Consider the following 15,537-nt stretch of genomic DNA (forward strand, 5'->3'; position numbering starts at 1 on the left):
TAGGTTAATCTTAACTCTGGATTTCCCCACAATCGTCGTCACAACTCTTTGCCCATCTTCGTCAGATGGACCGATGTTAGCCCGAGGGCAGGATACTACTGATTGAAGATAACTTGGAGCTTGTGCGATTGGCTATCTACGCAGTGGATTGCCATGGTGTCGATGATATTCGTTAACGAGTAGAGATAGCACAAAAATCTTGGGGTCGCGATTAATAGCATGAGGAATGCGAAGGGGTTGTGCGCGGATTGTTGAGAAAATATATGGTGACAAGTAGAACCCATACAGGCAACAGCGCGCACCATCGCCCCGATATGAGCAGAATGCTTGCTGCGACAGAGGTCGAACTTGATCTCGGCCCACAAGCCTAGGTCAGAGAATGGTAAAGGAAAATGCTAAGAATGTGTTTGGGCTGGGTAATACACCTTTTGAACTGTCGAAGAAGGACATGACTGCTATTGATTGCACCCCGTGTCTTCGAGAAGACAGGAGTCAGCTGCGCAGAAGGTGGAAAACAAGTGAGTTACATGACGCGGAGGAAGTCTGTCCAGCTATATTTAATCTTTGAACTCTTAAGATCGTCGACACATTTACGAAATGCATACTTCTCAGCATTCGGTCCTTATTATACCGAAGGGCGAGAGGGAGGATAAGGGCAAACTATGCAGTAATGTTATTGACTGCTTGTAAGGGGCTCGTTATTGACTCTCAGATCGACGCCAGGTTATATGCCTCTCGATGAAATGTAATACTTTGAAAGCAAGATATGTAACTAACTATTTACACGACAAAAGGCGTAGGCAAAATATGCCCAACGTGCCCTCGCCCCGAGTTTCGGCTGGATACTATACACATGCCCTTGGGCTCACTGGGTTTTCACTATCCTCCAGGTGTAGTCAAGCCTTACAATTCCGACCTCCAGCTCGTCGGGAAAGTCGGATACTCCCAGCTCTTCCCACCCCTCATCAACTTATTATCAACGCCCTCCTTACCCGAACAGACATAAAGCACCTTCGCATAAGACGCAGTGGACCAATACTGGTACTCCGTGTTCTTCGGAATAAACGCAACATCGCCCATCTCCAGTCTCGCAACAGGATACTCGCCAATCTTAATCAACACCGACCCCTCAACGACCTCAAACGCACTAGCCCCGTTTCCCTTCCAGCTCGTAACCTTGCCGTTCTGCCGGCTCAGGATGATAGTTGCGAGGGTGAAGTTCGTGTCCTGGCTCTGCGCGTTCGTGACGAGCGGTTGGACGATCTGGTACGCGCCGTGCTGGCTGTTGAGGTATTTAGGGCCATAGTTGTTCGCGATGAAGTATGGCTGTCCCGGCTTGCCGAGGTCAGTCGTGGTTGTGTCGACGGAATGCCACTCGCTGTCGGCGGGGGCAGACCCGTTCACAAAGTCGCGACGCGGCGTGAAGTCAAGTTGCGCGTAGACGTCGAAGCGCTGCAGGGTTGAGATTATGTCTGCCGATCCGCCGCCGGAGGAGTCATTTGCGGCGGCGGGGACATACGGCGTGTTTGTTGCGGATGAGTGGTTCGTGCCGAGGAAGTAGAAGAGGTCCCTACCAGCACTTTGTTAACACCATTCTGAAAGCAATGAAGTTGGGAGGTACATACTCAAACCCACCCGGCGAAATCACCCCAACCATCTCGGTATCGGGATCCATGATCTGAAAACTATGCGTCGTATTCCGCGGCACGCTACCATAATCCCCTTGAGACAGAAGTCTTCCCTGCTGCTCTCCATCCCCCTTCTGCGCCCAAAGCTGGAACCGCCCCTTGAGCGCGAAGAAGTTCTCATAGTGCGCTTGGTGGATGTGAGGAAGGACCCCGAGGCTCCCGCTCGCGGGGGCGTTCGTGCTCATGAGCGTGAATGCATAGTCGGAGGATGGGCCTGTGACTGTGAAGCGGTATAGCTGGGCGCCGATTGTTACGGCGTGGGAGTTTGCGTAGTGCGGGAGGATGTAGGGGCGTGGATAGGAGGGTGCGGTGTCGACGTAGAGGTCGGAGAGGGAGAGCGCTTGCACGGTTGCTGCTGCTAAGGTGAGGGGAAGGGCTGCGAAGAGCTTCATCTTGACGCTGGCGACAGTGAATTTTTGGCTTGAGATGTCGCAGAATGGCGGCGCATTAGCTTTAAAGTAGCAGCATCAGACCACCATCTTCAAGATTCAAAACGAGCTCCACTCACGGAACTTGCAACAGCCTGCAACATCCGTGTTTCGTCGAACAACCACGGTTCGGAACCTGAATTCGGAAGCAGTCGGGAAATCCGAGTTGCTTCTTGATTCCTGAGCACGGAATTTGTCGGACGATTGCCTCAACCTGTCATGATCGTCACGCTGTTTTCCTGCTGTGGCGGCGGATTCTGCAGGTACAGGCAGAGTCACCCAATTGAACTTGACGCAGTGGGCCACAAAGTGGGACTTTATATCCACTTAATTGAGTATGACGTTGAGCTTCAGTTGGATAAGATGAAGGACAAGCCCCGGCTAGATTAAGGTCGTCTGCTGGTAAGGAAGCAGCAGAGCGCAGAGGGAGGAACGGAGGGAAGCCACTGGCAATATCAGATCGAGCCATTATACCTGGCTTCTGAAAATTTTCTGGACTTCTCAGTCTTCCCAGACAGCAAAGGTATGTGGCTCCCCCACTGTACTTTTAATTCCGGCCCCGCAATGACAGGGAAACGGCTTGGGACCTGGATAATACATGGTAGACTCGGAGAACCCGAGCGCCGTGACGGAGGGACAGCGCAGTATGAGTATGAGCCGCGGTAGACAGCTGCTCGTCAGGGCAGGAGACTGGGGCCATCCGTACATATTATCAACGGCCTTTCACTTTATCAGTGGATCACCAATAGTGCTATTACCTGAAAGAAAAAGATCGGTAACTGCTCGTATATCTAACATAGCATGAGCCCAACGTTGGTTCTTGTTGTATCTTCTTAGGGCTAATATCGGGTGCGCAACACATATGAAACTCCCAATTGCGACGAGCGAGATTTTCCGCATCACCTATATATTTCCTGATGCACAAGCACCCCTAGTACTGCCTCCACGGGGGTAAACGGTTAAAGCGAATGTTGAATCAGCCAAACAGGATTGGGTACATATAGCCAATCAACACGGATCGGCTTCGTGACCCTCGCGAACCATGTATAAAAGAAAGCTTCTGTTAGAACTCGAAGGCTAGCGCAGACCCGGCCCATGGTGTTAAGACTCTCAATGTGTCTTTATGAGCGCATTGCACCCAAGAGGTAAAGAGTGTATAAGGTGAAGCAGACATAGGAAGTAATGGAAGAACATCTTATAGCCTGCTGCCTCCACTACCTAGACACTTCGATGTCATCACGAGACTGCTGGCATGTATTCAGATAGTTTCGGGAGCAAAGGGGAAAAGTAAAGACACTGCACGCAAGTGGCAGCACTACCGGCCACCAGCTATTAGCTCAGGCACGAGAATACGCGAGGTGAGAAGCAACCCCGATCCGGTGTGATGTAGTTCTCTGCATACCGTATTATCCGGGCTGACAATGGTCGCATAGCTGGGAGATCCAAAACAGGTTCCAAGAACAGTGCCAGTGGATTAGCGAGAGTTCGTGAGCTCATGCTGGACAGCGATTTTCGTTTGGTAATTCCCATAAGATACTCGGCTCTTCATAGAAGACTATCGGTCGGTGCGTTGAATAGAGGAACGAAGAATCGTCCGCGACTTCAAGTGGGTGGCGGGTGCAGCAACCAAATATCGTCTTCCGTGGCATACTGGACTCTTGAGCCATTTAGGATTGAGCTTTATCTGTCGCTATGGAAAAATACCGTCAAACATAGTAGAGACTAGAAGCAGTGGCATTGTACGCAACTCGTTGCCTCATTTCTAGCAGCGATGGAACAAGGAGAGAGAGCCACACCTAAGGAAGAACGGATACTTGGCGGAATCCATGAACCGATACTTGCGGCGCCAGATTGTCGCCCCCTTTGAGGGCCTCGATCGCCAGGTTAGCCTTTCCTCTCCGCCATATAAGGCGGGTCAAGGAGGCCACGCGTATTGAGAGGGTCCTAGGTGCGGCGAACAAGGCCGAGATAGAACCCCCACGACAGAGTCGAAAACATTTCGTCCATTCGCAGCGACATTCATGTGATTCCGCATTCTTGGAGAACGTACTAGGTAGTTTCTGAAGGCCGATCGCGATGGACAAGCTAGGGTATAGCTATCATCAACGGAGGCATACATAGGACACGCTGGAGTGGGACGCCGGATCAGGCCATCTGGATGAATATGCGGCTGCCGTCTAACGAATACATAGCCAAACCGCAGCAACGCAGGGCTATACGAACTCTTACCTCGAATCGATACATGCGTCAACGATCGAGGGTCAACGGCGCGAAGGGGCATTTGAACCCATCACTTTCTGCAAATGGGAACACCAGCACCATCTGATTGACAGTAACATGGTCCGAAGGAGACGCGGAATGCCGGGGGGCGGGACCTGGATCCTACCTTTCCCAGGACACTGCCTGTTCTACCGGGGAAGCCCCATCGCGGAAGACTCCGTGTCCTCGGTTGAAGAGGCGCCAGGGTTAATTAACCTACCTGGCTATGGCTATTAAAGCCTGATGCTGCCCCGCGATTAACTTTCGAAAAGGAGCTGAGAAAAGCAGGTGGATATGCTGAATGTGTACAAAACTAACTTTCGTAGCTGGCCAAGACATGAACGGCCGGCACATAATGTCGATGCCCTGTCGACCGTCCGCGTCGCTCCTTGCGTTCTTGCGAGTCGTATGGGTGAGCGGGCTGTCGTATTGTGCATATTCGAATCCGAAATGCCAACGAGGAAGCGCTCGCTGGGTATACCAAGGTCAGTTTCCTGTTCCTAGCAATTAGCAGTGCCCATGCTCATACCTTGTTTATTTCGTGGCAGCTTCGTTGAAGGCCGCAAGGCCAGAAATTGTTACCGAGATGTTGGGATTACCGCAGTAACCGCATAATCGCCTGCTATTTTCTGTGCATTTGCAATCGCCGGAAAGTGAGAGAACTGGGTCCCTGGAGGCGCTGCTCGACTCGTAGTTCATTCACCCAGACGCTGAAGTCCTGAGAGATGGGAATGCATTTGGCAAGAGCCAAAGAGCCCCGGCCCACGACGAGCATACGATCATCGGTTAGCTGCAGTGCGTTGAATTGGACAGCAGAGAACCCTAACAGGCAAGACCAGGAATTACGACACGTACGTCGAGTTAGTGAAATTGCCGAGTGTGATTCTCCGAGCAAGTGAGAGTAGAGAGCAAAGCCAGAAGACAATAGTTGGTTGCATCATCCTCTACCGCGTTAGAGTGGGAGTATGCGTTCGGGGTAAGCTCCGACTCCTTGCACTGCGACTGGTCAGTGAGTAATCCCATGCGACCAAGGCTGGGGTATATGACTTCTCCAGAGTCCGTCCACTTCGGGACCAGACTCAATGCGGCGGTGGTGATATCGGATCCAACCAATGTGACCCGAAAGATTGAACCCGACATCGTAAGCATGTCATCAAGAGGTGTTTTCACATGGTTGTGAAGTGATTGTCTTGCTGGCAGACGGTAGTGTTGCATGAGGTAGTAGCATATACTCGGAATATACGTATAAATATATGAGGGGAAGAAGGAAGAGGGAGAGAGAAAGATCTACTATTTGAAACAGGCAACGAAGGATATTCACCCTCCCAAATGTTCACGAATTTCTCAAAGACATCAAGGGGGATCGAGATATCCATCTTGCTACAAACGAGGGACCTGTTTCCAAGAGCTCATCGAGTGCCGATGTATGGGCCAACGGGCTGGTAATGGACATGAGAGACGACTTGCATGTGGGGTGCAAGAGGCATGAAACCGAGCAATGTCTGTGGCAGGCTGGAATTCCAAGATCGGGCGAGCAATTACTCAAATCAAGTGCGCGTTGAGCGTTTGAGGTTACCATAAAAAAGAGGGCACATACATCTCAACATGACACTATGACAGGACCATGACACTCACCGTTTATATCCACGGAGGAGAGGGCCCGAGCATTCTAGCATCCTGACCTAGTAGGTCCGGTCTTCCTGGGAGCTGATCGAGATTTTCAAGAAGTACGAGGACCAGGTCCAAGGGACCAAGGACTCGCCGGTTGACGCACTGCAGACGAAGTAGCCTTCTGGTTCCGATGCGAATAAACACCGAGTGAACCAAGACCACTCCCCTTACGGCTCGCGACATTCCCGATAGCCGTGACCATCCTGATTCTGTGGTCGATTGTTTTACCCTTCTGGCTTGGTACTTTCCTGACGCAACTCCTCCGTTGACAGTTCACGACCCTGCCCGCTCATTGATTCCATTGGGTCATGTGTCACCATTGCATATCTGTAAATTCCTCCGATGACAATCCATGTAGCGGATGAAGCCGTCCTGTGCGTAGTGCTCATACTAGAAGTATTAGGAGAATGCCTGTTATGTCTTTGCTTGGCGTCCAACCCTATCACTTCCTCAGTAGCTCTCATCGCGCTCCAACAGGCGGAGTAGACCCGAGACTCCTTTTGCAGCAGCAAGAGTAAGATATGCATCGGCCTTGGCCATTACGGTGGCCGTAGACTTCAGGGAAGGCCTTGGTGGTTTGTTACCAGTCTGGGTATTGAGGGCAGCTCGATTGTACGGATCAGCTCGCATGGCCAGCCAAAATATTGGATTTTTATCAATGAAGAAAGTGTCTGTACTGCACCTGATAAACCATTCCCCCTATGTGCTGTCGCCGACGTAGTCTGCTTTCTCTTCGTGCTAGAGGTACAAGGCTATCGCAGCGGCGCAGCTGAGTTGCATATAATGGACTATATATATGCCATCACGTGTTGATATCAACCCCGCAGACGACAAGGCTCTGAGTTGGCGTTGGGAAGTTTGGGCAAGCCTCGATATTCATCGTTTTGCTCCCTAGTTAGTCTACGTTGCGCACTCCATAGATGGAATTTCAATATGGCAGCCAAATCTACACCACAGCGCACGCAATATAACCATTACATCCCGCAATTCATCCTGAAAGAGTTCAGCCACGGGAGACGAAAGGATGAAAGGTAGGAATAGTCATAGCCCAGCCCTGGCCATGAGAGAAATTGACGTGCTCAATAACGTGCAGGGGTTTTTGCCGAGAGACCATTCATGTCTTTGACCTAGCGACTGAGCAATTCAACCTTCAGGACGTCAATCGGGCATGTGGCGCACAGGACCTATACTACGACACTGGCGACGAGAACCCAATGCGTATTGAGCACCTGTTTTCAAAATTGGAGAACAGGGTTGCGCAGCTGTTCAGGAAGATTAAGGACGCCGTTGCGCAGGATTCCGACCACATTGATATCGTCGAAAGAGACGTACAGATTCTTTTTCGGTTTATGCACCTCTCACTGCTGCGCTCGGAGGCATACAAGGAGGGCATTGAGAGCCCTGGTCGGGAGAACGACTTCATGTTCCAAGCATACTTTGAAGCGGCCAGGAAGCGCGGCAGATCAGGTGAGCCTAAGCGGTTCTGGCTTGACCAGTTGTTGTATCTCTTGGAAACCGGCCATGAGGACATTCTAGGGGATGCGGCAAACCCAAAAGATAATCCGGCCGCCTACACATTCAAGGGTCTTATGGACAGGTTCGCCCTTCAAGTTTGGAAAGCGGCAGAGGGATACGAGTTCTTTGTTAACGAAAGGCTGGTCGACTTTGAAGGAGACACCGAAACACGCCTGGGGTCCGAGATAATAGGAGAAAGATGCCAGCTGATGTACATGACCAACGAGGACATGATCCACATGGTTCTCCCTGTTAGCCCTCAACTTGCCGTCGTCTTCTGCGACGGGTCTCGATGTTGGGAGTCGCCGTTTGCTGAGGCTATGCACCGAGCAGGAATTCCGTATCCGGAGAACAGTCGCATGAAGAATGCACCACATAAAGACATCGTCGCTGTTGATGTGCCGCAAAAGAGAACAAGTAAAAAGACGTACCCTGCAACAACTGCGTGGCGCGTGAGCATAGGAACTCTGAGTCCGGAACATCATCGAATCATCACCTCTTATTCACTCTGTCATGCTAAGGTCCTTATTGTCGTTCAGAACCGACGGCGGTTTGAGAAAGCCAAGCAGGATTTGGAGGTCTTTTCGCAACGGCAGATCGAACAGTGGCAGTCCCGTGGAGTTCAATATGGCCCCTCGGTCCAACCACAGACCCAAACAGACCCTGTACCCCTTACAAACGAGAGGTTGGACAGGCTCGTTGACAGAAGCGTGTCTGCCCTAGATCAGGTAAGAGACATAGCCGCCGGAAAACATGAAGTCCCGCCCTTCACCAAAGATGCTGCCTGTACCTTCTGGAGAGGGGTTCTCGCGCTAGAGATGATAAACTTGAACACAAGATCTCGCACCTCAACTGGCGCTCAGAATGACGGGCGCCCTATTCGCATAATGCACCCGGCCCTCCAGTCCGCTTTTGAAGCAGCCTACCCTCCCAAGGATCCCAGCCATCGGGATCTGAACATCAACTTCCCAACATTTATCACCGAGTGTCTCAGCGAAAAGACATTCCGTGAGCTGTGCCAGGAGATCGAGAAGAAGACTGATGAATTAGTCTCGGCAGATACATTCAGGGCCCGATTTGAAGCTTCCTTATCTGAAACAGACCCCTGTGGTGAGACTAACGACCATATTGAGACGCAGGAAGATAGTGACTCGGTCGAGTTTATGCTCCCCAATCCCGCATTTAAGACAATCTACCGAATAGCGAGCGTTGTCGATACCATCGTGTGGATGTTTGAGGAGAGGCAAGACATTTTGGCAACCTTCGTATCACACAATGCAGTGTCGTTGGAAGAGTCGCGACCGCGAGTTATCCGGTTTCGTGGAACGCGAAATTAGGCTGCTTCTATCATTTGTGAGGTGTTTGCTGGTGAAATTTGCAGAGGGAGGGCTGTTGTGAGTAGAGGAATGCCAGAGGCGAAGCACAATCCGTCCACCGGGGCCCTAGGTTGTTCCTTCCATAACCACGCTCCTTGTTAGGTTGGAGATCGTCTGGTCATAGCCCTGACTTACGAGGGCCTAACATGTATATATTGGCGTAAACGCCAATCTGACAGCACGCCCCCAGCAAGTTGGGTACATTAACGCGCCTGGATTCTCTCTTCAACTACCTTTATGTCTCGCAGCAGCTCCTCTAAGGATTCATATTTGTTTAACCAGCACCTCAAAGCGACATCCTTAAGCGCATGCTCGTCCTCCGGAAACTCTTGCTTCGAAAGGCTCCCCTCGACCATCTCGCGCCAACCCCCTTCGCCATCAATAATTTCTGAGTAGATTGGCCAGTCATGATATAGTATACTATACAGCCGATTGCAAAGAGCTCATCCTTGGTGTCCGAGTGAAAGAGATCGTCGCGTGGGCAGGAGAACCTCGTCGGCTCCCCGCTCCAACCGTCAAACAGGACTCGGTCCTGCCGCGAGCTGGATCTGGGTCTGGGGCGGTGGATGTCTTCGCGGCTGAGGAGGGTGTGGAATCTTTTGCACACAAGAAGACACACGAGCTTGGTGACTGGGTCATCGTCGAGGTTGTCGAGGTTGTCGAGGATCATGTTGAGAACATTATTTGTAGTATCCAGAAGCTGTCGATGTTGCTCAGACAGTTAGTTGGAATTTCCTCGTCCATGAAGGCTATAGTTCCTTTCCGGGGGGTCTTGCTTTGGTAGCCGGCCCGATTTCCGTGGAGGGCTCGACTTCCGCTGCAGGCTTGACTTCTGTAGCAATCTCAACCTCCGTGGTGGGCTTGAACTCCTCCCTCTGGATTTAGCACGAAGGGTTGAGCTCGAATGGTGCTGATGTTTTCAGCCATGATTGATTCTTTTGGATGTTGAGCTTCTGTAAGACGGGAGGTTTGAGGAGGATAAGTTAGAAGGAAGAATTATGTCTCTGCAGGAAGGCGCGGGGCCATTACCTAGCCCCTTTAGGCAGATAGATTTTTCTGTTGTTTTTTTCACTCATATTGTTATTGTCTCTCTACTGGTGAGTAAGGCTTTGGTGCTTCTGGTGACCGTGAGTAGTTCGACTGAATGCCCTAAAAACCTCTCTCAGACATGTGAATTCACAAATCTGAATACAGATCATGCAATAATTATGCAATAGCTAGATTACACCAGATATAAAAGCCAAAAACCACCAATGAAAATACTGTACTAATGGATATGCAAAAGCATGTTCGGGATGGTGGGTGTTTTAGTCATCTAGGGTTAGGAAATCCCTGGTGAGCCGCGGCGAGGTGGTATAGGCTGATGGAGATATTAATCTACCTGTGTTTCATACTTGCTGGAATTATTCTAATTCACTGTATCATATGTCGTTACGCATACTGCCATTAGAAAGGCCCGGGTATAACTGTGGATTGGGATTCTACGAATACGCGAGACAATGTGGTATAATGGTTTGAAAGGAGGGGTCGTGGGTGTATGCATCTAGACGTTCGATGAACGGTGGAAGACCAAGATACAAAGAGAACTGCTTTCGAAATCTGCTGAAATTGAGTTTGCCATCCGGAAGGGACACTAAAAAGTCATTGATGTTGATCCCGGTTGTTTGAGATTACTTATAACATCTAGTGTTTTGCCCTATATGTGGCATGCCGGAGAAGCTTACGCGCAGACCAGCTTCGCGATCACCGCATCCTGGTCAAACTTCACCTCCTGACCCTCCATGTCCTCATTGCTCTCTCGGTATCTCCACCTATTACCCATACAACCTCCTTGAACGTACCCACATCTATCTTACCTTCCAAGATAGCGTCCGAGAAGAGACTTACAGGCTCCATCCCACCCACCGGCTGGAGAGGCATATCAACATCGAGCACAGGAAACAAACAGCGCTGAGGCGGTGGATATCAGGGACATGGCGGACGCGGTGCCTAGCTGCTTGAGTACGGCCGCAACTAAGGATGGTCGCGCGCCATCCGGTCAGGGTCACGGTTGCATCGCCTGGGATGGGAACCCAGTTGCCGGGAGTCTCTTTCAACTCGAGGCCAGGGGTGCCGTCTTGGCAGATTATTGTGAAAGTTCCGTAGTCGGTATGCTCGCTGCAGCCATTGCCGGATTCTGGAGCGGCAGTTGAGGGGCTGTAGTCGCAGAGGCGCAGGTTGATGTTTGAGTTCTCTTGCACGGAGGAGAGCTCCGTTCCAACGAAGCTACTGAGGGAGGATTGAGCTGCTGAGAGGTCGATGATGAACTTCTGATCGGAGACTTGAGAGTTCTGCGGCGAGGACAGCTTGGATCGAGAGCGGCGGCTTCTTCAGCATTGTCATGGAGATGGTCGAAGAGGGCTCGAATGGCCTGGAATGGTGGGGTGATGTCGAGGTTGACAGAGACACGGTGGTGGAGCTGGTGCTCAAGACGGAGATTGCGAGGAATTCCGATTGCGGGGCACCAGTGGGATCGCTTGGAAGTGACTGGTGGCTGGATATAGCGACGTTGTTGGCTGTTGTGTAGTGGTTGTAGAAGTTATAGAAGGTGCAACTCTGTGGGGGGGGGGGGAACGTTGAGCGGTAGTGTTCTTATAGAGAAGGTTGGGGGTTATGACGCATTCAACCACCAGCTGCACCCAAACAACTTCCCCTCCTGTCGATCTGCAATGATCATGAAGCGACTACGGCGATACCGAAATCTCACGCCGACGAGCCTGTCATATCCTGTGCGATACCCTCAAACCCGAGGCCGAGACCTCTTCTCTTCAGTATCGACATCCGCTCCATTCACTTGGGGTGCGTTCGTTGAAGTCCAGACCCCTTGTAGATATGGCAAGCAACCCAGCAGATCTAACCCCACAGACGGGCTCCCTGATCTTGACATCCGTGGAGCAAGCCGTACATAGCATTGAGCCTCCATAGGTCAAAGAAGAACATTGTTTGTCCAGGGGACAAAGAATTGCGCTTGTCTTGGACCGCCCTGCGTCGTCCTATCCAGGCAAGATCGCTGGCCTTCTCAAGTTGCAAGATGGCATACGCATGCTGTGGAAAGAAAACATGTCCCATCCTATCTCGCCCAATGCCGGCTCTCTGAAGCATCTAATGTATAGCGCTGTGAAGTTACCGTTCATCAGTAATATGCGCCGTGACTGGTCTATACTGGACTAATTCTCTGCCTAACATGCAGCCTAGAGTCGAGCCCTAGAAATCAAATGCCAATGGAGCAATATGTATATTGTCTCTATCATACAGTGCGAATTAATAACTTCTCGGCAATCCGAGCACCTTCTCACTAACATAATTCAAAATCATCTCGCGACTAACTGGCGCAATCCTCGGCACTAGACACTCCCTCAACCACCGCTCAACATCATACTCCATGGCATACCCCATCCCTCCATGTGTCAGCACTGCCCGCTCACAAGCCGTGAATGCCGCCTCGGCAGCAAGATACTTGGCGCTGTTCGCCGCAACACCGACAGAATGCACCGGGATCGACTCGTCCGTTCGCGAGGCATCATAGAGCCTAGCCGCATGGTACGTCGCTAGCTTCGCCGCCTCAAGTTTCATGTAGACGTCCGCGAGCGGATGCGCGATAGCCTGATTCTGACCTATCTTCCGCCCGAAAACTTGTCGCTCGTTGGCGTACTCTGCTGCGCGCTCGAGCGCGACGTACCCCAGTCCCAGTGCCTCGCCCGCAAGAAGACACCGCTCCGCGTTCATCCCGTGGAGAATCTGCTTGAACCCACCGTTTTGCTGCCCGATGAGCGTTTCCGCGGGGACGGTATACTTATCAAAGAAGACCTCATTCGCGTCAACCGCGCGCCCGCCCATCTTCTTGATCTTTTTCAGCTCCAGCCCGGGAGCACTCTTATCAACATCAATGCAAAACATCGACAACCCCTGCGTAGGCTTCTGCACCTCCTCTAGCGGCGTCGTCCTCGCAAGCAAAATCATCTTCCTCGCGACCTGCGCACACGTAATCCAGATCTTCTGCCCCGTAATGAAGTAGTGCGTTTTCTCGGGATTTAGCTCAGCCCGTGTCTGGAGTTTGAGTGTTTCAAGACCGGTATTGGGCTCTGTTACCCCGAAGCAAGTCCGGAACTTTCCGTTAATGATGTTGGGTATTATTTCGTTGACTTGTTCTTTACTTCCGAATTTCGCGAGTGGCTGTGTGGCGTAGACGTTCGCGTGGATGCTTTGCGCGCCGGCCATTCCGGCGCCGGATTGTGTTATTGTTTGCATCATCATGGTCGCCTCAGATATACCTGGCAATTACAATTAGCAGGAAATCCGAATGTCTGTAAATAATGGATGTCATGGGGTAAGTCTACCTAGTCCAGCGCCCCCATTCTCCTCCGGCAGTGCAATGCCCAACCAGCCGTCCCTGGCCAGGGCGGCATGAAACTCCTTCGGGTCGCGCTCAGCCTGGTCGCACTCTTGCCAGTAGGTATTTGGGAAGTTGGAGCAGATGGCGGAAATTGCGTCGCGGACTGTGAGCTGGTTGTCGGTGAAGCCGGTGAGGTCCATTAGCGACCTGCGCGAGGACGAGGAGAATAGCCGGCCATGGCGTGTGCAGGCTTGTAGTCGGGAGAGGCGCGGTATGCGGAACATTCTGTCCTATGCTTATTCTTTGTCTTAGAATTATCAGTTGAAAGCGTGAGAAGAAGTCTTGATCAAATGTAGTTCCCCGCATAAGTCCCCAAGTAACCGATCATACAACCGAGCCATATAACCGAGTAGCCGCGCCACTACAACACCCACCAAAAAGCCATCTCACTTCTTTCTTTGTCGGCACCTCAACCAAATTCCCCATTAGAGACCGTAAGATGCCGCTTCGACGAGCAAAACAGGCCTGTGTCCACTGCCACCGCCGCCGGATCCGCTGCGATGTGTTACAGCAGCGCCCGTGCTCCAATTGCGTGGCGCATGATGTTCCTTGTGAAATCGGCGTCTCGCGGCGCGGAAAGTACGTCTCCATGAGACTATATCTGACCTCGATCACAAGCTAATCAGTGGATATAGATATCCTCGCAAGAAACACACCAAGACACAGGCACACACTCAGTCTACACAACAATCTACACCGACCTCAGCAAGTACCATTAACACGACCACCACCAACCATATCCAGGACAACCGCATCACCACCATCCCTCCCCGCAAAATCACCGAACCAACCGTCTTCCTAGGCGAATCCAGCCCACTAACATCCGTAATGGACCCAACCCAACCACCAAAACTGCACTATCCACTCCCAGACCGTCTCTTGCCCTCAGGCGCAGAAGGATCCAGTGCCCGCGACGACGCCGTCCGTTTGCACGCCGTCCAGCAAGCCGCGAGGCTCGAATCCGACGGATCCCTGTCCTTCCCACCAGGGGACACCGTCAATGCCCTGCTCCATGCTTACTTCCGCTGGTTCCACCCCTGCTTTCCAGTCGTTGATCGGGGGGCGATATACCGCGCTAAAGTAAACAGCACTATCCCGCCTCTCCTTCTACAAGCAATGCTCTTCATCGGCGTCTCTCTCTGCGACGATAATACTTTCGCGCGGTTAAGGACCGAATTCCCCGTGCGGTACCGCGCCAAATTACTCTTCTACTCGCGCGCCAAAGCAATCTATGAAGCAGACGCCGAGGCAAGTCCCATTGTGAAACTACAGGCCCTCTTCATGCTAAGCTTTTGGCGGGGTGGACCGAGCGAGGAGCGGGATGTCAGGTTTTGGCTTGGTGTTGCTATTTCTCTTGCGCAGAAGAGGGGAATGCATATGATGTATGTTTTGTCCCATATGTTCCTACTGATTTGGGGTTGCGTTGCCTTGGGCTGGGTTTTGTGCTGACTGGCTGCAGGCCGAGATTCTCGCACCCGCCCAAGGAGATGAGGGTTTGGAAAAGGATTTGGTGGGCGCTGTATGTGAGTCTCGTCCCCCTTGTCCCTGGTCTCAAGTGGACCTTTGAGCATAGAGCGAGTGAGGGCTGACTGATAGCTGCAGACCCGCGACCAGCAAAGTGCCGCGGCGCTCGGTCTCCCGCCTCGCATCCGCGACGAGGACGGTGATGTGGCAATGCTTGAGCCCGATGATATGCTGGAAGAGGATTCAGTCGGTGATAATGATGTCTTTGGGACGCAGAAGGCTCAGGATCTTGTTTATCCCGTTGAGATGGCGAAGCTGGCGAGGCTGCGTATGCTTGTCCATACCCTACCCCCTTCCCGTCCCTCGCCAATACTCCGTTGCGTACTGACCAACCTCGTGCAGTCCGCACAATCGTCTCAACGCAGTACCTCCACCACCAAAAGCCCGACCTCGCGACGCGCAATGCTCTAAACCAGCAGCTGTGTCTCTGGGAATCCCAGCTCCCACCTGAACTTCGTCTCGAGAATGTCTCCCCGGACTCGCTTTTCCTGACGGGGTTGTTGCATATGACATATCAGTTTGTCTACTCCTCCATTCTCGTACTTTACCGTGTTTTTTTTTTTTTTTTTTTTTTTTTTTTTTTTTTTTTTTTTTTTTTTTTTTTTTTTTTTTTTTTTTTTTTTTTTTTTTTTTTTTTTTTTTTT

The 15,537-nt window shown here is 51.5% G+C and overlaps 5 protein-coding genes across 5 annotated transcripts; 3 read left to right on the top strand and 2 right to left on the bottom strand.

Annotated features, from left to right (window-relative positions):
* The first annotated feature begins 131 nt into the window (after positions 1-131).
* On the top strand, positions 132-743 carry BDV17DRAFT_272500 (uncharacterized protein). Its single transcript, XM_073758903.1, has one exon. It carries the CDS (start codon positions 380-382, stop codon positions 566-568), a length of 189 nt encoding a protein of 62 aa, XP_073612211.1. The 5' UTR covers positions 132-379; the 3' UTR covers positions 569-743.
* Positions 730-2,442, bottom strand: BDV17DRAFT_272501 (cupin domain-containing protein). The gene is made up of 2 exons (XM_073758904.1): positions 1,626-2,442; positions 730-1,570 (listed from the first exon to the last, which is right to left on the bottom strand). Exons 1-2 carry the CDS (start codon positions 2,078-2,080, stop codon positions 904-906), a joined length of 1,122 nt encoding a protein of 373 aa, XP_073612212.1. The 5' UTR covers positions 2,081-2,442; the 3' UTR covers positions 730-903.
* Positions 2,443-6,979: 4,537 nt separating this feature from the next.
* Positions 6,980-8,898, top strand: BDV17DRAFT_294600 (uncharacterized protein; the record flags this gene model as incomplete). Its single annotated transcript, XM_073762873.1, has 2 exons — positions 6,980-7,077; positions 7,140-8,898. 2 exons carry the CDS (start codon positions 6,980-6,982, stop codon positions 8,896-8,898), a joined length of 1,857 nt encoding a protein of 618 aa, XP_073612213.1.
* A 3,294-nt stretch (positions 8,899-12,192) lies between these two features.
* On the bottom strand, positions 12,193-13,593 carry BDV17DRAFT_300383 (acyl-CoA dehydrogenase family protein; the record flags this gene model as incomplete). The annotated part of the gene is made up of 2 exons (XM_073764046.1): positions 12,193-13,247; positions 13,314-13,593. The coding sequence occupies 2 exons, from the start codon at positions 13,591-13,593 to the stop codon at positions 12,238-12,240; spliced, it is 1,290 nt and encodes a 429-aa protein (XP_073612214.1). The 3' UTR covers positions 12,193-12,237.
* Positions 13,594-13,725: 132 nt separating this feature from the next.
* BDV17DRAFT_272512 (Zn(II)2Cys6 transcription factor) lies at positions 13,726-15,411 on the top strand (the record flags this gene model as incomplete). The annotated part of the gene is made up of 5 exons (XM_073758905.1): positions 13,726-13,948; positions 14,005-14,751; positions 14,829-14,892; positions 14,972-15,161; positions 15,236-15,411. Coding segments are annotated over exons 1-5 (1,317 nt in total), but the record flags the coding sequence as incomplete, so codon positions are not given.
* Between the last annotated feature and the right edge of the window lie 126 nt (positions 15,412-15,537).

Source organism: Aspergillus undulatus (assembly GCF_047715775.1).
Source record: "Aspergillus undulatus strain CBS 261.88 unplaced genomic scaffold BDV17scaffold_55, whole genome shotgun sequence".
NCBI lineage: Eukaryota > Fungi > Ascomycota > Eurotiomycetes > Eurotiales > Aspergillaceae > Aspergillus > Aspergillus undulatus.

Coding starts and splice junctions, on each gene's coding strand:
- BDV17DRAFT_272501 (XM_073758904.1), bottom strand. CDS start 2,080: ATGAAGCTCTTCGCAGCCCTTCCCCTCACCTTAGCAGCAGCAACCGTG. Junction 1,571..1,625: donor ATTTCGCCGGGTGGGTTTGA/GTATGTACCTCC, acceptor AAGTGCTGGTAG/GGACCTCTTCTACTTCCTCG.
- BDV17DRAFT_272500 (XM_073758903.1), top strand. CDS start 380: ATGGTAAAGGAAAATGCTAAGAATGTGTTTGGGCTGGGTAATACACCT.